The sequence below is a fragment of the Rhineura floridana genome, chromosome 13 (assembly GCF_030035675.1).
Source record: "Rhineura floridana isolate rRhiFlo1 chromosome 13, rRhiFlo1.hap2, whole genome shotgun sequence".
Classification (NCBI taxonomy): Eukaryota; Metazoa; Chordata; class Lepidosauria; order Squamata; family Rhineuridae; genus Rhineura; species Rhineura floridana.
This window is the reverse complement of record NC_084492.1, coordinates 9,814,922-9,836,603: the sequence shown is the minus strand read 5'-3', so window position 1 is coordinate 9,836,603 and position 21,682 is coordinate 9,814,922. Positions and strand designations below refer to the sequence as shown.

Genomic DNA, 21,682 nt, shown 5'->3' with positions numbered 1-21,682 from the left:
GAACTGTCCGTGCCATTATTCCACAATTGTTTTGGGAGCTATTTTTAGTGTTGCAAAGTGTTGCTATACTTCACATATTCACAGAAACAGAAGCAAAAGAAAATGATTTACTATAGGAAACTTCACTAAAATAGCAAAGTAAATCAAACATCTTTAAAGTGACTATCAGAACTATATCAACTGTTTAATATTGTTGCTTCTTCCCTGCTAAAACAAGATCAGCATAGTACATGTCTTGTTTCTGTCATTTGGGCTGATTGCAGGTGTTGCCATCACTTACCATATGCTTAGAGACGCATGTTACCAAATTCTTCCAAGCTACACAGGAAGTGGATTGGACTGTCAAAGACCAACCCAAATTGTGTTTGCATTTTTACAAATTTGTAGGGCAGTACAATATCTCAGAGAAGAAGTCAGGTCTCCTGCTCCCCTGGTGCATTCACTATAGCTGCCCAATTACCCTGCTTTTTAAAGTTTGATAGAAATATCTGTTGGCTATAGGTACGTTCTTAAACTGCAAGGTTTTTCGTCTAGGATAGGTAAAACTGACCATGGGGGGAGGTGGGGAGGAGGAGGAGGGCAAAGGAGGGAACTGGAAGGGGAGGGGAGAAGGGAGGGGGGAAGGAAGGGAGAGGGAAGGGACAAGAGGGAGAGAGGGGAAGTGTAGTTAGTGAAGGGTGCTGAGAGTTGCTAAGAGATGCCCTGTTCCCCTTACAGAGCTTCAATCAGAGTGACTGACTGTTAAACCACTCTGGCCACTGGAGCTCTGTCGGGAATAGGAGTCTCCTTTCAGCACCCTTCACAAACTACACTTCCCAGGATTCTTTGGGGGAAGCCATGACTGTTTAAAGTGAAATCAAAGTCTGGTGTGGGTGTGGCCCCCTGATTAGGCAAGCTGAGCAGCTGTGAGTCTGGCTTTTAGAACACTGACAGTTGGTTCTTACTGAGCATGCCCAACATGATCACTGAGTTCAATGCAAAATTTATTTTAAGTAATTAAAAATTAGCCAGACAGTTTTTTAACTTTTAAACTGCAGAAGATGAAGGTCAGAGTATGGGGCAGGGTCAGTAATAGGATTACAGGTACTTTTTGTACATGGCTGGTTTTTACTGAATTTCAACAAATTATGAGAACTCTCACAGAAAAAAGTCATAAAGGGCTCTGGGGATTTTTCTCTCTCTTTTTACACTTTGGACTCTTGAATATCTCTGATTGTTTTGTGTATCCCCATGAAAATTTAGAGAGTTGTTAAGCAAGCCTTTTTGAGTTCAGGACTATGTTTTGTAAGGTTTTGTTTTGAAATGATCAGAATAGCATGGGGGTATTTTCAATTTAACATTGTGGAATGAGAAAAATCCATGCTGGCTATAATATACAGCCACTCTTGTGGCTGTATAATCAGAACTGCAAGATACATAAGGTTCTGCAGAGCTGCAGGTTGGAAGTATTGCTCACTGCAACAGGAGGTTTTAAACATTTGAAAGCAACTGTCTGTCATCAGATATACAAGTCAGTTTCTGTGAACCTATTTGGGGTAGATCTGAAATTAATAACTGCAGCTATTTGAAATCCCAGAAAATCTCCAAAAGGAGCTGTCAGGGTTACATTTCATGCTGTCACAGTGGAAAATGGGACTTAAGGCTTGTTGGCATTTCCAGTTTGCTTTGATATTGGCAGGCATCAAATCTGAAATGTCCTAAGTCAAGGATGGGGAAACTGTGGCCATCCAGATGTTCCTGGCCTGCAATTCCCATCATCCCTGATCACTGGCCATAAAAAAGGCAGCGGTGAGAGAAGAGGCTGGAGATTCACACAAATGAGTAACGTGTCAGTTGGCCTTAATGCCACAGAGAGAATCGTGAGGCCACGGTATCGTGAGGCTTGGCGGCAGACCCTGGATGGGCGGAGGTGGCAGGCCACGCCAGGTTAGGGGAACAAGGGATAGATGTATTGTACCCATCCCTTGTTCCGGGCCTGTCCTAAACCAGAAGAGAACTGGGGGATGTAAGACTCCATCCAATCTTTGACTGCTGTTATGTAACGCCAGCTCTGTAGTTCAGAAAACATCACTCATCCATGATCTTATTCTGGATGAGCATGCAGACCTGGCGTGCATTACGGAGACCTGGCTGGACGAGGCCTCGGCTCCTATACTTGAGGCCATGTGTCCAGCGGGTTTCCGATATGCACAGCAGCCGAGGATTGGTAGGCGGGGAGGGGGTGTGGCAGTTATTTATTGAGAGTCCTTGGTTTTCGCCAGACCTCCTCTCCACGTGACCAAGTTTGTTGATTGTATGTACTGGAGGTTGGGACCAAAGGGCAGTTTAGGAATTCTGCTGATGTACCGCCCACCCCGCTGCACGGCAGACTCCCTGGCCGAGGTGCTCGAGGTGGTCGCAGCTGTACGGTTGTTTACCCTGAACTTATTGGTTTTGGGGGATTTCAACGTGCATGCCGAGGCCATTCTCACTGGAGCCCCTCGGGATTTCATTGAAACCATGACTTCATGGGAACTGCACCTAAGTAATATGGGTCCCACCCATGTAGCCGGCCATACCATTGACCTTGTATTTGTCACGGGAGAGAAGGAAAGTGATCTGAAGATGGGGACTGTTTCTTCTAGCCCTGTGTCATGGTCAGATCACTACCTGGTGAAATTGGATCTCTCTGTGCCACACACCCTCCGCAGAGGACAAGGACCTATTAGGATGGTCCGCCCCAGACGCATGATGGAGCCTATTGGATTCCTAAATGCGCTGGGTGATCTGGAGCTAACTGAAGGCCACCCGGTCGAAGCCCTGGTGAGGGAGTGGAATAGGGAGATCACTAGGGCAATAGACCGGGTGGCACCAAAACGTCCTCTTCTCCTGAATAGAACTCAGACTGCACCCTGGTATACACCACGGTTACGCAGTCTGAGGCAGGAAGTGAGACGACTAGAGCGCCGATGGCGGAAATCGTGCACTGAAGGTGATCGGACACTGGTTAGAGCGGCAATAGCGGCCTACCAGCGGGCAACAAAGGCAACAAAGAAGCAATTCTTTGCTGCCTCTATTGCGTCGGCAGAGTGCTGTCCCAGGAGGTTGTTCCAAGTGGTCCGAAGCCTGGTCGGTCCAGTAGCGCAGGAACCTATGGAACAATCAAAAGCCTCCTGTGACACATTTGTTAAACACTTTGCCGATAAAATCGAGCACCTAAAGGACAAGATTCCGTACGTCGTGGTTACAAGTAGGGGTCCAGAGGCGGCCAGTTGCAATCCGGTCTGCTGGGATTGGTTTCAGCCTCTTCTCTCTGAAGAAGTGGACAAGGTGCTCTCTACTGTAAAACCAACCACTTGCTTACTTGATCCTTGCCCTTCATGGCTCGTTATGAGCTGTAAAGAGAGACTGGGCAATGGGATCAAGGCAATGGTAAATGCATCCTTGGAGGAGGGTGTAATGCCATTGCCCCTCAAGGAGGCAGTGATAAGACCTATTTTGAAAAAGCCCTCCTTGGATCCCCAAGATTTAAACAACTTTTGCCCAGTCTCCAATTTACCGTTCTTGGGCAAGGTAATTGAGCGTGTGGTGGCAAAGCAGCTACAGACACACTTGGAGGAAGCAGATTATTTAGATCCTTTCCAGTCGGGCTTCAGGACTGGACACAGAACTGAAACAGCCTTGGTTGCTCTGGTGGATGATATGAGGAGGGCATTGGATAGGGGAGAACATACCTTCCTCGTCCTCCTGGACCTCTCAGCGGCTTTCGATACCGTCGACCACGGTATCCTGTTGAGTCGCCTGGAGGGACTGGGAATAGGAGGCACTGTTTTACAGTGGCTTTGTTCCTATCTCTCCGGTAGATATCAACGGGTAGTGTTGGGGGATGAGGTTTCAGACCCTTGGCCCCTCAACTGTGGTGTGCCACAGGGTTCTATCCTCTCTCCCATGCTATTTAACATTTATATGAAACCGCTGGGAGCCATCATCAGGAGTTTTGGGCTGCAGTGTCACCAATATGCGGATGACACGCAGCTCTATCTCTCATTTAAATCTTCACCAGAGTTGGCTGTGGATACCTTGTCCAAGTGCCTGGAGTCCATAAGTGGATGGATGGGAGAGAACAGGCTGAAGCTGAACACCGATAAGACTGAGGTATTACTAGTGGGGGACAAGGGAAGGTTGGGTGATTTTGACCTGATACTTAATGGGGTGAGTTTGCCCCTGAAGGACCAGGTCCGCAGTCTCGGGGTCATTTTGGACTCCCAGCTGTCTATGGAGGCTCAGGTTTCTGCAGTGAGCCGGGCAGCTTGGTACCAACTTCATCTAGTACAGAGGCTGCGACCCTATCTTCCCATACATCTGCTCCCACGAGTGATACATGCCCTGATCTCCTCTCGATTAGACTACTGTAATGCGCTCTACGTGGGGTTACCCTTGAAGACGGTCCGGAAACTCCAGCTGGTACAAAACGCGGCGGCACGCTTAATAAAGCAGACCCGCCGCCGCGATCATATCACCCCAGTGTTGATTGAATTACACTGGTTACCAGTTGTATACCGGGCCCAATTCAAGGTGTTGGTTTTAACCTTTAAAACTCTATACGGTTCCGGCCCAGTTTATCTGAAGGAGCGCCTCCAGTATCACCAGATATGCCGCCAAACAAGATCAGCCTCACAGGACCTTCTCTTGGTCCCACCGACTAAGACAGCTAGGTTGGTGCGGACCAGGGAGAGGGCCTTTTCAATCGTGGCCCCCACCCTCTGGAACGTACTTCCCTTTGACCTTCGGCATGCCCCCTCCCTGCTGACTTTTCGCCGAGCCTTGAAGACCTGGCTCTTCAGGCAGGCCTATGGGATCTCTGGGGTGGGTTAGGTTTTACACTGTATTAATGTAAGATGGTCTTCAGATGAGATGTTATGATATTAATAATGTGATGATTACATATATGAGTAGACTGTATTTTATATTGTATTTTATATTGTAAGTCACCCAGAGTGTCCGTTCAGTCGGACAAATGGGCGTCTGCTAAATAAAATTTTATTATTATTATTATAATGTTTCCCTTCTGATCTGAGTGGGCAGGGAGAGATGTCTACAGGGATAGTCCAATACATTTCACTGCCTGAGGGAGAGAGCAAATGGCACTCTCACACAAAAAATCAAGGTGCATAATAGAAAATCTCACAGGGACCTCTTCCCCTCCACAACAGTAAACATACAATCACAACAAATAAAATAGCTACTCATCTGCTGCCCTTTTCATAGCACCCCCAATTTATGTATTTATTTCCTGAAACATCCTGAAGCCGTTAGTAATTTATGTGAAAAAAACCTTAATACATCTATAGAAACATCAACAATGCACCCACATGTATACAGTTTCAAAATCTAATACAGATACAGGCTGGGATAAGAATCGCCACTTAAAAGGCTTGTTCAAAAAGCAATGTCTTCTGTAGATGCCGAAAAGACAATAGAAAGAGATCCTCTGATATGCAGTGGGAGGGAGTTCCAAAGGGTCAGTGCCACCCCGCTAAAAGCCCAAATGGATTCCCTGATGAGATGCTATCAGCTACCTGAGGTACCCGCCGCACTTTGCCTCATTGGCATGGCGAAACAATTTAGTTGGTTTTTCCCATCTTGCAGCGAAATAAAAAAGGGGTTAATAGGATGTGCAGTTAATTTCATGATTTAATTTGTATGTGGAGTGCGCTCTTCAGTGTGTTTGCTCTAGTTTCCTTGCCTTTCTCTTCATCCCTTTCTTCTTTGGCTTTGTTTTAAAAGCCAAGGCAGGGTGGCCTTGGCTCTTCTGAGATCTGTGTGCCTCTGCAGGTTCCCATGGCAACAGACCTCAGTTAATCTCTTCTGTCATAAACTCAGAGCAATTTGCATGTATGGAGCTTTGATTATTCAAATTGCCTGTGTATGTGTTCAAATACATTATAATGAGTGGTATCTCTGTACTGTTATCTCTTTTAGTTATTAAAAATAGCTGAGGATAAAAATGCACGTCTCTTTTCCATCCTTGCACCTTCTCCCTGCTTCCCTACCCCCACCCCCGGCTGCTCCCAGTTAAATTTTTAAATAAATATTCCAAACGGCTGGTCTGAAGCTCTTGTCTTTCCCTACTGACATCTCTCAGCTCCCCTTGACCTGAAATAATGCAGTCAAAATAATTTACCTTCCTTCCTCTGCTCCCCATTTGTGGAGACTCAGGTGAAGATGTCAGTCTTTAACCATAAGAGAGCCAGCTGGATCAGGCCCGTGGCCCATCTAGTCCAGCATCCTGTTCTCACAGTGGCCAGCTAGATGCCTACAGGAAGCCTTCAAGCAGGACCTTAGTGCAAGAGCACTCTCCCTTTCTGCGGTTTCCGGCAACGGGTTTTCAGAAGCATATTGCATCTGGCTATGGTGACAGAGCACAACCATCATAGCTAGTAGCCGCTGATAGTTGTGGTAGCAAATTCCATAGTTTAACTATGTGCTACGTGAAGAAGGACTTTCTTTTGTCTGTCCTGATTCTTCCAACGTTCGGCTTCACTGGTTGTCCATGAGTTCTAGTGTTACGAGAGAGGGAGGAAAATTTCTCTCTATCCGCTTTCCCCATGCCGTGCATAATTTATACACTATCATGTCGCCTCTTACTTGCCTTTTGTTCTAAGCTGCAAAGCCCTAAATACTGCAACCCATCCTAATAGGGGAGTCGCTCCATCCCCCTGCTATATAGGCTAAAATAAATGGAAAGGAACAGCGTCCCTTAAATCTCCGAGATTTATAGGGGCAGGAAAGGCTTTTCTTACTAAGAACTGTGAAAAGAAATTAACAACAATGTAACCTTGCAGGAGACGTACAGGCTCCTGCAAGAAAGGTGGAATAATCCTAGGCAGCTGGGGGTGACTGATGGCTCACGTATTCTTGAGCAGTTCAACAGAAATTACAGAGGACTGCTTTTCAGTCCACACTTTGTGGCTAATCACCTGCCTCTCTGAATCCACCTCTCCGGAGCACGGAGGAATGTTTTCCTTTGAATTGATACTAGCCTATAGTAAAATACATTTGATATGCTGAACTAGCTTTTGCTATACCAGAATAACAGGTTTTTGTTTGTCTGTTTAGTTATATGGGCTGGGATGAATTCAAAGGCACAGTGTTCCTCAGTGTTTCAGAGAGGTGGATTCAGGGAGACAGCACATTAATAGCCACATTGTGTGGATTCCAAAGCCTCCTGCCAATCATGCTGAAACTTCCATGAAATTGCCAAAGAATTTGTCAGCCCTCAATCACTTCTAGTTTTTCTCACTTATTTCATCTTTCTCATATGGGGGTGCAGGTTTTCTGCAACAATACACCAAGACCTCCTTCCAGAACATTGTCAGAAAAGCCTATCCTGTCCAAGGGAATCTCAGAGATCTGAGAAATGGTTTTCTTTTCAATTTATCCTGACAGAGATGACACATATAAAACATTCTGCTGCGTTGGTGTGGCAAGAGCTTATTCAGTAATCTGTGTAGTGATACATTTGTGATTTGATTCTGTATTTTTTTTTTTATTAATGCATAGGATACAGAGCGCTGATGATCTCTGCAGGTTAAGATGGCCTACAAAGTCCCTTCCAACTCTACAATCCAGGGGTGGAGAACCTCAGGCCTAGAGGACAAATGCAGCCCTCCGCGCCTCCCAATCTGGCCCTCAGGACTTTCACTAGGCCTCTCCCCAGGCCACACCTTCCCTGAGTGTTTTTTGCCCATCAACTGTGATGATGCTTCTTGCTTTCCAGGAAGGAGGATAGAGAGATGTGGGTTGGGGTGGGGGTGTAGAAGCCTCTATTTTTGCATGACTGGAATGTAGCCTATTTATACAAAGGTAAGAGTCACATCCATTGCGTCATCTGCTTTTGCTTCTAGCTCTGCCCACCCCGACCCTCCTCGTCCCTGGAAGCGTCCCCATGAGGACATGCACCCTTGAACTGAAAAATGTTCCCCAGCTATGCTATACTTCTGTGAATATGATTCTATATCTTTCAACTTATTTTGTGTGATCAGTGCTTTTTTGGTTAAAAAAATGATATGCTATGTATAAGACCCCTTGAGACCCTGGACGACTATACCACTGGCTTCATGTGCACACATTCAATCTAGCCATTGATACCGACATGATGAAGAGAATGTGTGCAATGCACCTTCAGCTTTTATGCAAACAGGGAGTTTGGATGAGGGAAAGAGAACTCACAGGAGGTGCAACAAGCAGGATTTTGGTCCAAGTGAAATATTAACATCCTGCTCAGTGCAGGGCTGGAATATGATATGGATGCATTGCCCTTCCTTCCAGCTGTACCACATAATGCATTATTAGCATCAGGCCTCCAGGCTTTTTGGCTAACTCCCCATTTTGGACTTAGGATGACGTATGTGATGAATCTGAGCAGTTCTTTTGAAGTGGAAAATGCAGAGACCATGTTTATTGCAAATTAGTAATGCTTTCCCCTTTGTGCATTATAATAATAATAATAAAATTTTATTTGTGAGTCGCCTATCTGGCTGAATTAACGGCCACTCTAGGCAACTTACATGTACAATAAAATCCAGTATAAAACCAATACAAACATACTAATATTTAAAAAATAAACACCTCTTTCAGGTAATTAAAAACTAACATACCCCAGATTTCCCATAGGCCTGCCTGAATAGCCAGGTCTTTAAGGCTCGGCAAAAGCCTATCAAGGAGGGGGCATGGCGAAGATCGAAAGGAAGGGAGTTCCAGAGGGTGGGGGCCACAATCGAAAATGCCCTCTCTCTGGTTCGCACCAGCCTAGCTTTTTCAGCTGGGGGAATCGAGAGAAGGTCTTGTGTGGCTGATCTTGTTAGGCGGCCTAATTGGTGATGCTGGAGGCGCTCCTTCAGATAAACTGGGCCGACACCGTATAGGGCTTTAAAGGTCAGTACCAGCACCTTGAATTGGGCCCGGTAAACAACTGGTAACCAGTGTAGATCTACTAACACTGGCGTGATGTGCTCATGGCGACGGCAGTTCCCAATTAAACGAGCCGCCGCATTTTGTATCAGCTGTAATTTCCGGATCGTTTTCAAGGGCAGCCCCACATAGAGCGCATTACAGTAGTCTAAGCGAGAGGAGACAAGGGCATGTACTACTCGTGGGAGCAGATGAACAGGAACGTAGGGTCGCAGCTTCCGTATCAGATGAAGTTGATACCAAGCTGCCTGACCCACTGCCAAAACCTGAGCCTCCATGGACAGTTGGGAGTCGAGAATGACCCCGAGGCTATGGACCTGGTATTTCAGGGGAAATTTTACTCCATTAATCACCAGGTCTATATCTCCCAACTTACTCTTGTCTCCCACGAGCAACACCTCGGTCTTGTCAGGGTTAAGCTTCAGCCTATTCCTTCCCATCCATTCACTAACGGATTCCAGGCACTTGGACATGGTATCCACAGCCAACCTTGGTGAGGACTTAAACGAGAGATAGAGCTGAGTGTCATCCGCATATTGGTGACACTGCAGCCCAAATCTCCTGATGATGGCCCCCAGCGGCTTTACATAGATGTTGAATAGCATGGGGGAGAGGATAGAACCCTGTGGCATTCCACAATTGAGAGGCCAAGGGTCTGAAACCTCATCCCCCAATGCCACCCGTTGGTGCCTATCAGAGAGATAGGAACGAAGCCACCTCAAAACGGTGCCCCCTATTCCTAGTCCCTCCAGGCGATCTAAAAGGATACCGTGGTCGACAGTATCAAAAGCCGCTGAGAGATCCAGGAGGACGAGGAGGGTATGTTCTCCCCTATCCAACGCCCTCCTCATATCATCCACCAAGGCGACCAAGGCTGTTTCAGTCCCATGTCCAGTCCTGAAGCCCGATTGGAATGGATCCAAATAATTTGTTTCATCCAAGTGTGTCTGCAACTGTTTGGCCACCACTCGTTCAATCACCTTGCCCAAGAATGGTAAATTAGAGACTAGGCGGAAGTTGTTTGGGTCTTGAGGATCCAAGGAGGACTTTTTCAAGATGGGATTGATTATTGCGTCCTTGAGGGCTGATGGCATTGCACCCTCTTCCAAGGATGCATTTACCAATGCCTTGATCTTTTCACTCAGCCTCTCTTTACAGTTCATAATGAACCATGATGGGCAAGGATCTAGAAGACAAGTGGTTGGCTTCACTGTGGAGAGCACCTTGTCCACTTCCTCAGAGGGAAGAGGCTGAAATCGATCCCAACGGACCAGAATGCAACTGGCCGACTCTAGCTCACTTCCTGTATCCACGGCGCACGGAATCATGCTTTTCAAGGGCTCGATTTTATCCGCAAAGTGTTTAGCAAATATGTCACAGGAGGCTTTAGAGTATTCCATGGGTTCCTGAGCAACTGGACCGACCAGGCTTCGGACCATTTGGAACAACCTCCTGGGACAACACTTTGCGGACGCAATAGAGGCAGCAAAGAAATCTCTCTTCGTTGCCTTTGTTGCCACCTGGTAGGCAGCTGTTGCTGCTCTAACCAGTGTCCGATCGTCTTCAGAGCAAGATTTCCGCCACCGGCGCTCTAGTCGTCTCACCTCCTGTCTCAGACCCCGCAGCCGTGGTGAATACCAGGGTGAATATTCAGGGGGAGAGGACGTTTTGGAGCCAGTCGGTTTATAGCCCTAGTGATCTCTCCATTCCATTCCATCACCAGGGCTTCAACCGGGCATCCTTCAGCAGGCTCCAGGTCTCCCAGCACATTCAGGAATCCTATAGGATCCATCAGGCATCTGGGGCGGACCATCCTAATAGGTCCTTGTCCCCTGCGGAGGGTGTGTGGCATTGAGAGGTCTATATTCACCAGGTAGTGATCTGACCATGACACAGAGTAAGATAAAACATCCCCTATTTTCAGAGCACTTTCCTCCCCTCCTGAGGCAAACACAAGGTCAAGAGCATGACCGGCTACATTGAGAGACATAAGCTGCCGCATCTTCAGTGCAGTGGAACAAATCCCATTGACTCGCTACATTCCATCCACCCTCTCTCTCCCAGCCTGGTTGAAAATCGTATTACAAGATTTCATATTATTAAATGTCCAGTGTGGCGTAGTGGTTAAGGTGTTGGACTACGACCTGGGAGACCAGGGTTTGAATCCCCACACAGCCACAAAGCTCACTGGGTGACCCTGGGCCAGTCACTCCCTCTCAGCCTCATGAAAACCCTATGCATAGGGTCGCCATAAGTTGGGATCGACTTGAAGGCAGTACATTTACATTTACATTTTTATATTTGATCAGGGCTTGGCTTGGGCTCAAACCACAAGTGACTGCAGTGCACCAGCCGCTGCCAGAGTTGAGCGGATGCGAACTTAAGAGCCTGCTGTGTCAGGCCAGTGTCCCACCTAGTCCAAGATCCAATTCTCACAGTGGCCAACCAGATGCACATGGAAAACCTACAAGCAGGATGTGAGCACTCTCCCATAGCCATTGATAACCTTATCCTCCATGAATTCGTTTAATCCTCTTTTAAAGTTGTCCAGGTTGGTGGCCATCACCACCTCTTGTGGGAGCGAATTCCAGAGCTTAGCTATGCACTGAGTGAAGACGTACTTTCTTTGTCCTGAATCTTCCAAACATTCAGCTTCATTGGACGTCCACGAGTTCGTTCGTTCTTTCTTTCTTTCTTTCTATCCATCTATCCATCTATCCATCTACCTATCTACCTTTCTTTCTTTCTTTCTTTCTTTCTTCTTGGTGATCACTTGTGACCGAGTAAGATTGTCTTCCAAAATACAGTCTTTAACAATGGGTCCGTCTGAATCTGTATCCACCGCTGATGTACCAGACCATGACTAGGGGCTTCTGGTTTCACAGTCCTGCCCCCGTCGCCATTTGCCAATCGCCATGGGACTTTTGTTATGGAAGATGCCTGTGTGTGAATTTGTTTTATGTGGGGAGATAGGTGCACCACGATCGACACACAGTCTTGACAGAAAAAGGCTTTGACCCAATGGCATGGGTACCATGATGATTGGAAGTCCTTTATCTGCTGCAGCCTTCATCCGCCTTCACAGCTGTTGTAACATACACATTGTTATTCTCCACCTGTTCTGCTGTTGAGGACTTTCTTGGATCTTTCTTGGTCTGGTTCCTCTCCCTTGACCTTATCGCCATGACTTCCGATGCATCGCTCACAGGGTTCATTGGAACACACAAGCCCACTCACCACTACATGACTATCTATCTATCTATCTATCTATCTATCTATCTATCTATCTATCTATCTATCTATCTATCTATCTATCTATCTATCTATCTATCTATCTATCTATCTATCTATCTATCTATCTATCTATCATTCATTCATTCATTCATTCATTCATTCATTCATTCATTCATTTGATTTATATCCCGGCCTTCCTCCCAGCAGGAGCCCAGGGCGGCAACTAGTGTTCTAGTGTTATGAGAAGTAGAAAAATATTTCTCTGTTCACTGTCTCTATGCCATGCATAATGTTATACATGTCTGTCCTGTCACCTATTACTCGCCTTTTCTCTAAACTAAAAACCCCCAAATGCTGCAGCCTTTCCTCATAGGGGAATTGCTTCATCCCTCTGATCATTCTGGTTGCCTTTCTCTGAACCTTTTCCAACTCTACAATATCCTTTTTGAGGTGAGGTGACCAGAACTGTACACAGTATTCCAAATGTGGCCCCACTGTAGATTTATATAATGGCACTGGTTGAGAGCCAGTGTGTACTGGTGGGAGTAGACTATCCATCAGTCAAGGAAACTAGACCCACAAAATCTGTTGGAGTGTTTTGTAAATTACTTTCTCTTCCAACCTCTATCCTCCCCTCCCCCCCCAAAAAAGTGTTGTATTTTGATGATAATTGGATGTTTGTTGTAAGATGCTTTGGGTACAGCTTACTGTGGAAAAGTAGCTTAGAAATAAACTCAATCAGATCAATCAATCAATTGATTTTGAAGCAAGAACACCCTAAGGAAAGATCAACCTGGCCTGAATTGTGTATAAATGGCCTCTTATAGCTCACCACTTTGGTCTGACCTTCAAGAGCTTATCTCACTCGAATGGGTTGTATTCAGTTAAGCCCCATACAGGGTAGACCCATTGGAATTAAAGAACCTAAGTTAGTCAAGTCCATCAGCTTCAATGGGTCTACTTTGAGTAGGACTAGCCCCGAATAGTAGGACTAGCATGGTTTTCCCCTTCCACATTCCTTTCCTTGTGAGTTAGGGATGGGATCCACATTTTGGTGCTGGTTCAACTTCCTTCTGGTACCACTTTGTCAGGGATCAGCGTTTGCTATTTGCAATAAATACTGATTCAGGTTTTTTTCTGCAAAAATATCAATATTTTTAGAAATATAATTTTATAGATTTTTTAAAATATAGATATTTTCCTCAAACTATCAATACTGATATTTTGAGGGAAATATTTATATCAATATCAATATTTTGAGGCTAAATTTAAAAAAAAATCCACTTCAGCCACAGAAAACCGCTGGAAGAAAACCCAACCTGTGAGGACAAAAAAAAACACGCAAATAAATAGGATATCCAGTGTCAAATTCAAATTGTGTGAAATTCGAGCACATCCCTGTTGTGAGTCTTGTCTTTTTAGTTTATAAGTCTGATGGCAGAGCCTCTCTCTCTCTGTCTGCTTTTAAGCTGAACTGCTTTGGGAGGCAATAGCTACCTGAAAAGAGAGATAAAATTAAATAAGTAAGGGAGACCTCAGTTGCATCCCCTACTCATCCATGAAACAAATGAAGGACCACAGCTTATAGGGCACAGGCTATGCATGCAAAAGGTCCCCAGTGCAGTCCATGGCATCTGCAGGCATTTCCCCTGCCTGCAGTCCTGGGGAACCTCAGCCAGTCAGTGCTGACAGTGCTGAGCTAGATGGAACAGTGGTCTGATTCAGTACAGTAGGGCCCCACTCATACGGCAGGTTATGTTCCGGACCCCTGCTGTAAAGCGGAACTCATTGAATAGAATGGCGCGCAATGCCCTAAATCCGCCATAAAAGCAGAACAAGCGCCGTGTGAGTGGGGCTTTAGTCTAATTGCATCTAACTGAGACCGCTGCATTACCGAATCGCTGTAAAGCGAAGCTCCGTAAAGCGGGGCCCTACTGTACAAGGCAGTTTCCTATGTTCTCCTATATAAAAAGAAGGGTGAGGAAATGCAGGGTTTAGATCAAAACAGGAGCAAAAGATGGACACATTTTTCTTAAAAACCCTAGATCTGTATGGGGAGTAGAATTCAAAGAATGTCTGTCCCCTACAGTTCCTATGAGAAAAATCACTACTGCCATTGTGGTATTTGTGTAAATAGAAGTTTGCATGTGTGAAAAACAATGCAGAGGGGAGAAGGGGGAACTGTTTGGCTTTCCTTATCTGTCCCGTCCCTGTGCAGCTGGTTCCAGGAACCATCATCATTAAGTAGGTTCCACTTTTGTGAGGATTCCTGGTTAGGCCATAGTTTACTGGTAGAGCATCTGCCTTGCATGCAGAAGGCCCCAGGTTCAATCCCCGGCATCTCCAGCTAGGGCTGGGAATGTCCCCCAGGAATATCCCCTGCCTTAAATCCTGGAGCGTGCTGCCAATCAGTGCTGACAGTACAGAGCTAGATCTGCAGGGCCAAAGGTACTCTGCTCCTGCTATATATAAAGGGAAGGGGGGAATCCAATGTTTAGACCAAGACACAAATGAACAAATGAATCCTGGAGCGTGCTGCCAATCAGTGCTGACAGTACAGAGCTAGATCTGCAGGGCCAAAGGTACTCTGCTCCTGCTATATATAAAGGGAAGGGGGGAATCCAATGTTTAGACCAAGACACAAATGAACAGGAGCTGAGCCCTTCCACCAACTGAGGCTTACTTTCCCAACACTTTCCCCAGCTGGTATTCTCCTAGTCAGAGGAGAGACTACAAGGAGGTAAGCCATGAGTGGGGGAAGGGTTAGATTATCTCATCCAGGTACCCCCGTTGTTGTCAAAATCAGTCCCCTCACCCCCTGGACGACTACTCCCCGGGCCCCTTTTAGGCCCCTTCCAACTCTACTATGATTCTATGATTCTACAGAAGCACTACAATTTTAATCCGTTCATCTAATGCAATAATCCCCATGTCTGAATGCAGCCTAGGTTCAACTTTGTACTACTTGTTTATAAAGTCCTATATGGCTCTGGACCAGGGTATCTGAGAAGCCGCCTCTCCCCCTACACCCCATCCCAGTCACTTAGATCTGTGGGTGAAGATTTGTTGATGGTGCCCTACATCCCTGCAGAAAAGTATGCTGTGACTTGAGCATAAACGTTTAGCATTGTGGCACCAGTTCTCTGCACTGTTCTTTCGCTAGAAGTGAAGCAAGCCCCAAAACTGTTGTGCTTTCAACATGTGTTGAAACTTTCATTTTCTTCTGAAGCTCTCCCAAAAGTGATCTCTACAACTTTTAATGCCTGCCAGCTTTGTGTTTCTAAAATTGTTTTATGATTTCTATTATGTTTTATTTTCTGTTTGGGTACAACACTTGAGTATTTTTTTTTAATATAGTAAAGCGATGTTTAAATTCCGAAGTAAACAAACTAGCAGGGCCAAGGAGGGAAAGGCCTTAGCTCCTTGCTGGAGCATCTGCTTTGCATTCGGAGGGTCCCAGGTTCAATCCCTGACATCACCAGGTACGGCTCGGAGAGAGCCCTGCCTGAAACCCTGGAAAGCCACTGCCGATCAGTGTGAGCAGTAGCAGGTGCCATTAGAATAAGATCTATAATGGTACCTTGAGTTTTAATCCGTTACAATTCCTTTTTTATTAGTTGTTCGTTCTACTTATCCATCTCTCTTATGTTGGACTGTGGATTTATCAATTTTACTCATTGGTATCTTACAGAAATGTTAGAATCCTAGCAGGAAATCTGATTAAGCTGTATATTTGCTTTTTATTGCTTTTATTGTATACATTTCAATTGCAATTGCAATGGCTCGTAGCTAATACAAATAAAGGATTTGATTGATTGGTACTGCGGTAGAAGAACCAATGGTCTGACTTGCTATGAGGCAGCTTTCTATATTCCCTAAGGAGCAAGGAAAGATTTTGCGGGATCCAGAAGCAAGGCAAGGTACTGTGACCTTCACATGGGGCGTGCTTCATTGCACAGCTAAAGCCTGCAGGCAGGAATCTATTTATCTAAGGACAGTGAAGGCCATTGGCCAGTTGCATCGGGAAATGATGGAGCAAGACAAGAGAGCTACTCGGGTCCTGTGAGGTTGTATTAGGGACGGTGTAGAATATTAGCAAAATAGGATTTGATATTGAATTCTGGGATAATCCACAAATTCATCTTATCGTCAAACAGGCTCCCACTCTTTGCGTGCATTCGCAGCTGTTAGCCAAACCGTATTTTTTTTAAAAAAAAAATCTGCGGTGAGAATTACGTAATTATTTTTGTAATCTGCTGCTGCTGTATACATTGTATAAATATACAGCAGCATCCGGAATAATGGAGAAATTTTTTGGAGTGCTAATTACTGGGTGATAATATCACTTGTCTGGGAGGAAGCTGAAGCAGCTTTGGATTTTGATCTGAGGAAGGACAGAAACAGTACTGAAATGGGATACACGGGATGTGAAGGAGTTTCACGGTGTAATCTATACGTGTCTATTAAGAAGTAAGTCTTGTTGAGTTCATTGGAGTGCTTACTGTCAGGTAAGAGTGTAAACATGGGGCCTCATCACATATGAATATGACGGTTTGGACAGAATGCTACATGGGGTCTAGTGGGACAAAGCTACTCTTCACAGTAATAGGGTAATAATTAGGGACATTGAACTACAAAATCACTTAAGTCTGGCTGCAGCATACCCTGATTTTAGAGATAGTGGGAGCGCATTTGTACCCCCAAACTATCTGGTAAATCTGACCATTCCCAAATATAGAACAGCATTTACATTAGCTAAGTTTAACATCTTACCCTCTGCACTTCTGGAAGGAAGATTCATGAGGGTTCCCATTGGCGAGAGTCTATGCCCTTGAGATGTGGAGGAGGTGGAGACAGTAGAACATGTATTATTGTATTGCCCTTTCTTTATCGTGACCTTCGATATATTTTTATCACTCCCATTCTACAAAAAATTCCCAGGGACTCAGATGCGTTTTACTTACATTATCTGCTGGCCGACCAGAATCCACAGATCACAACCAAGATGGCTAGTTTCTGTGCAGCCGCTATTGCTTGTCAGAGAAGGATGACAACGTAATTATTTTAATGTTCATTATTATTATTTATCCTGATGTTTGTATATATTATTATCAATGCTACCATTTTTTTAGTCTGCTTCTGCCTTCTGTAGACTGCATTCCTGATACTTTCTATTTTATATTTGCTGATCTTTGATCGAAATAAAATTACTTACTTACTGGGGCATCATCACATATGAATATGATTGTTTGGACAGAATGCTGCACATGCTCAAGTGGGACAAAGCTACTCTTCACGGTAATAGGGTAATTACTTTTTGTGCCTTCTAAGCCTACAGATTTCCACTTGTGCCTTTCTGAAAAGAAGGCAGACTTTCAAAGGTGCTGCATCAGTTAATGAAAGCAAAGCTCTTCAGTTGGCACTGCTCATTCTGGCAGCTTGGAGCTTTTCAGCAAGTTCTGTCTTCTTCCTCCTCCCCAGGTGTATGAAAGAGGAACCAACGTGGACCAGTTTGTAACCCGTTTCCTGCTGAAAGAGACAGCCAATCAGATCCAGTCCTTGCTCAGCTCCGTGGAAAGTGCCGTTGATGCCATTGATGAGCAAACCAGTCAAATAAGGTTCGGCCTTTCATCCATCCCATATCCAGCCTGCCACTTTTTTCTACCCTTTCCTGCACTCTGGAATTTTCACAAGACGGGTGTTTGTGGTGCCTTCTTAAGCCAAATGTATTTACATGCTGTCTCCAGCAACATGTGGCCTTTACCCAGGGCCCATTCCAGGTGAGGCAGAGTGATATCTGGTGGGACTCTGCTATGTGGGTTAGCCTTAGTGGGTCTACTTTGTGGCAATAGCAACACCACACAGTAGTACTGCAATCAATGCCAAGCAGTCAAAGGCTGCCATGTTAATTTCCTACAGTGCTTCAGGATGGGCATTGTGGGAAATTAAAATGGCAGCTCTCAGGCCCAGCAACCTGGTACTGGAAAATATATGTATAAGGGGTCCAAGGGATAGGCATCAGAGGTGGACCCCTTGAGGTCCTGAGCCCTCAGCAGCTGCTTGAGGTAGTAGTGTGCTAATACCAGGCTTGTCTTAACATTTCTGCTCCTTTTCTGTGAGCAATTGCTGAAGCAAATGGGCAGGATAATAAACATCACATGGGAAGAAAGTTGGATATTTTTTTCCCTTCAGTGCTGTGTTGTCAATATAAGTTTCAGAAAACTGAGGAAGGTGCTAATTAGGTCAGGGAGAAGAAAGGCCACTTAAAGAGCCATGGTTTTTATTTTTCCCTGTTGTGTCTTTGCGTAAAAATCTGGAGACCCAGAAAAGGGCTGCTGCTGGGAGGAAGGGCGGGATATAAATCAAATAATAAATACAATAAATAAATGAAAAGGACAAAAATGAAATGGATACCAGGAAGCACAGCCTGGATTTTCATTTAGCAAAAATGAGCTAATGGAGTGAGCTTGTTGACCAGAACCCAAAAATGGTTGCCATGGAAATAGGGGAAATCAGAAGCTCATATCAAGAGACTTTTCCCTACCTACCACTTGCCGTTCTAAATGAAACAAAATAAACAGCAGGCCACGACGACATAGCAGCTTATTGGGGAAAGGCCTTTCTGTGCATTGGAGCCTTGCAAGATCCTTAACAGCAGCCTCATGTTTCACTCTCCCCATATCCTATTCCTATTTAAGTTCTAGTAATTATATGTACATTTGCATACATGTGTATAGATGATGATATGCAAATTATACGCAAATTAATGTCCTCCTTTCTTTTCTTTCTTGGTGATGTGTGTCCTTATCCCAGTTTGTGTCTGTTCTGGAATTGCTTTTAAAGATTTTTTAAAGATTTTTTAAAAGATGTTTTTAATGTGTTTTCTTTTTGAGATGTTTTACGATGTTTTTAATGTTTTGTCCATTGTTTGCTGCCCTGGGCTCCTTTTGGGAGGAAGGGTGAGATAGAAGTTGTTTTATTGTTATTATTATTTTGGCCCACCATACCCTTCAGTGTACTGTGTAATAAACTTACCCAGGCCCTGCCATCAGCAGGCAATGTGGAGATGGAAAAACATAATAGGGGGTTCAGATGAACCCCGTTATGCATTAAAATCACACTTGAGGGGTATGTGGGGCCACGTGGGTGAGCCGTGCTCCCTGCTGTCCCAGCCCACCACCCACACCTTCCATTAGTTCCGCATTTTGTGGCTGTGTGCATAAATCAATGTAGAGGCACAGAGTGCACCCACATTAGGAGAGAATCCTGAATGGCCCGACAGTGGTCTTCATTTGGTTCAATTTTCCATTCAGCCAGAAACAAATGCACACCCCCTAGAAAGTGTAGGACGGAGAATATGGGTGTGTATAGTTACAGATCCTTGGACTAAGGCCCGATAGCCTGCAACCAATTCAAAATACGTCTTACTCATATTAATGTCTACTCAGAACTAATTGTGATTAAGTTCAGCGAGGCTTACTCCCACAGGGAAAGGGTTAAGTGCCACCTCACCCTTGCTGCTTCTCTGATTAAATTTGCAGCCTCCAGCAGTTGTATTTCAGTTACAAAACAAACAAGCCTGGAAAAGGGGGTGTAACTGTGAGAGGGTGTAACTCTGACCGTGCACATCTGAATTTGCCACAATGCTATTCTGTATTCCATAGTGTTCACTTATGAAATTATGGATAAATCCATAGGAAAGAGCATAAGCGGGCCTTGCTGGATCAGTCCAAATGCCTATCTAGTCTAGCATCCTGTTTCCCACAGTGGCCAGCCAGATTCCTCTGGGAAGCCCACAAGAACAAGGTGAATGCAAGATGCCTCTCCTGCTATTCCTCCCCAGTAGCTGGTATCCAGAGGCACACTGCCTCCGATCCTGAAGGCAGTACATAGCCATCCCAATGAACAGCCATTGATGGCCTCACCCTCCTTTTGTAAAGTCTTCTGACCACCACATTTAGTGGAAAAGGATTCCAGGGCAAGGGGTAGTAGCTCAGGGGTAGCACATCTGCTCTGCATGCAGAAGGTCCCCGGTTCAATCCCCAGCATTTCCAGGTGGGGCTGGGAGAGACTCCCTGTCGGAAAACTGGAATAGCTGCTGCCAGTCAGTGCAGACAGATACTGAGCGAGATGGACCAATGCTTGCACTCAGTAGAAAGCAGCTTCCAATTTGAGGGAAGGAACATGGTTCAGATGCTGTGCATGCAGAAGGTCCCAGGTTTGATGCTGGGCACCTCCAGGTAAGTCTGTGAATGGGCCCTGTCTGAAACGATGAAGAACAGCTGCCAGTTTGTGTAGCCAGTGCTGAGCTGGATGCAGAATAAGACAGTTTCCTACGTTTCTGTGTGCCATGTGATAGGATGCAACAAGAAGAGTCATGGGGATCAAAGCTCAAGCTAGCAAAAAAAACCTCATGCCCATTTTCACTTCTTTCAGTCTCCAGCGTGAAACCCTGATTCCTCTTTTTCCTCTGCAAGATGCTGGAATTGAGAGTGGCTCCATTATAAGAAAGTCAAAAGGCGATTGATTCTTGAGCTTCTCCTTCCTTTCGGCTCCCACTGCTGTTTTTACTTTTTGCATCAGCCTCTGGTTGTTGCCGACAGCCAATATATTGTATATTTGTGAGGATTGCTTTGACAGGGCAGAGTGCATCTCCCTGCATTGCAGGTGGATAAGATGCATCAGCTCACTCCTCTCTGAGTGTGGCCATCACTTTGTTGAAGCCGTTTCATTTTTTTTAACAAATGTGCTATCGCCAAATTTTTTTTTTTTAAATGGAAGAGGATGGAAATCTGTCTCCAAAGTTTGGGCAAGAAATATCAAAGCAAGGTTCATCCCTTTGTCTGTGTGCATTTGACGGTGTTTTGGGGAAAGGGGAGATACTGAACTCAGGAGGACCTCAGGCTCTAGTGTTTGGAGATGAGGACAATTTGAGGTCACCTCCAGACTGCCAGTATTTTGCAGGAGGGATTCATGCCCGTACCAGAAATTTAGGTTTGCCCAATGGACGTGGATTGAAACACAACAAACCCACTTTAAAAACCCTGATTTTTTGCAGTTAGGACAGTGGCAGGGAAATGCATTCATAAGTGTGGGATGAACTAAACAAAGCCCTCTGAGGAGAGACTGAAAGAACTGGGCATGCTTAGCCTTGAGAAGAGAAGACTGAGGGGAGATATGATAATAGTCTTCAAGTAATTTAAAGGCTGTCACACAGAGGAGGGCCAGGATCTCTTCTCAATCATCCCAGAGTGCAGGACACGGAATAATGGCTCAAGCTACAAGAAGCCAGATTTCAGCTGAACAGCAGGAAAAATGTCTTAACTGTTAGAGTAGTACGACAATGGAACCAATTCCCTAGAGAGGTGGTGGGCTCTCCAACACTGGAGGCCTGCAAGAGGCAGCTGGACAGCCACCAGTTGGGGATGCTTTAATTTGGATTCCTGCATTGTTGGACTTGATGGCCTTATAGGTCCCTTTAAACTCTACTATGATT

The 21,682-nt window shown here is 45.2% G+C and overlaps 1 protein-coding gene across 9 annotated transcripts in view; it reads left to right on the top strand.

Annotated features, from left to right (window-relative positions):
- Positions 1–21,682, top strand: part of NECAB2 (N-terminal EF-hand calcium binding protein 2) — a 381,306-nt gene that overhangs the window by 310,331 nt on the left and 49,293 nt on the right. For all 9 annotated transcript variants that reach the window (XM_061594438.1, XM_061594443.1, XM_061594442.1 and 6 more), the window contains one exon: positions 17,668–17,804. In XM_061594438.1, coding sequence (XP_061450422.1) covers positions 17,668–17,804 — 137 coding nt within the window. The remainder of the gene's footprint in view (positions 1–17,667; positions 17,805–21,682) is intronic.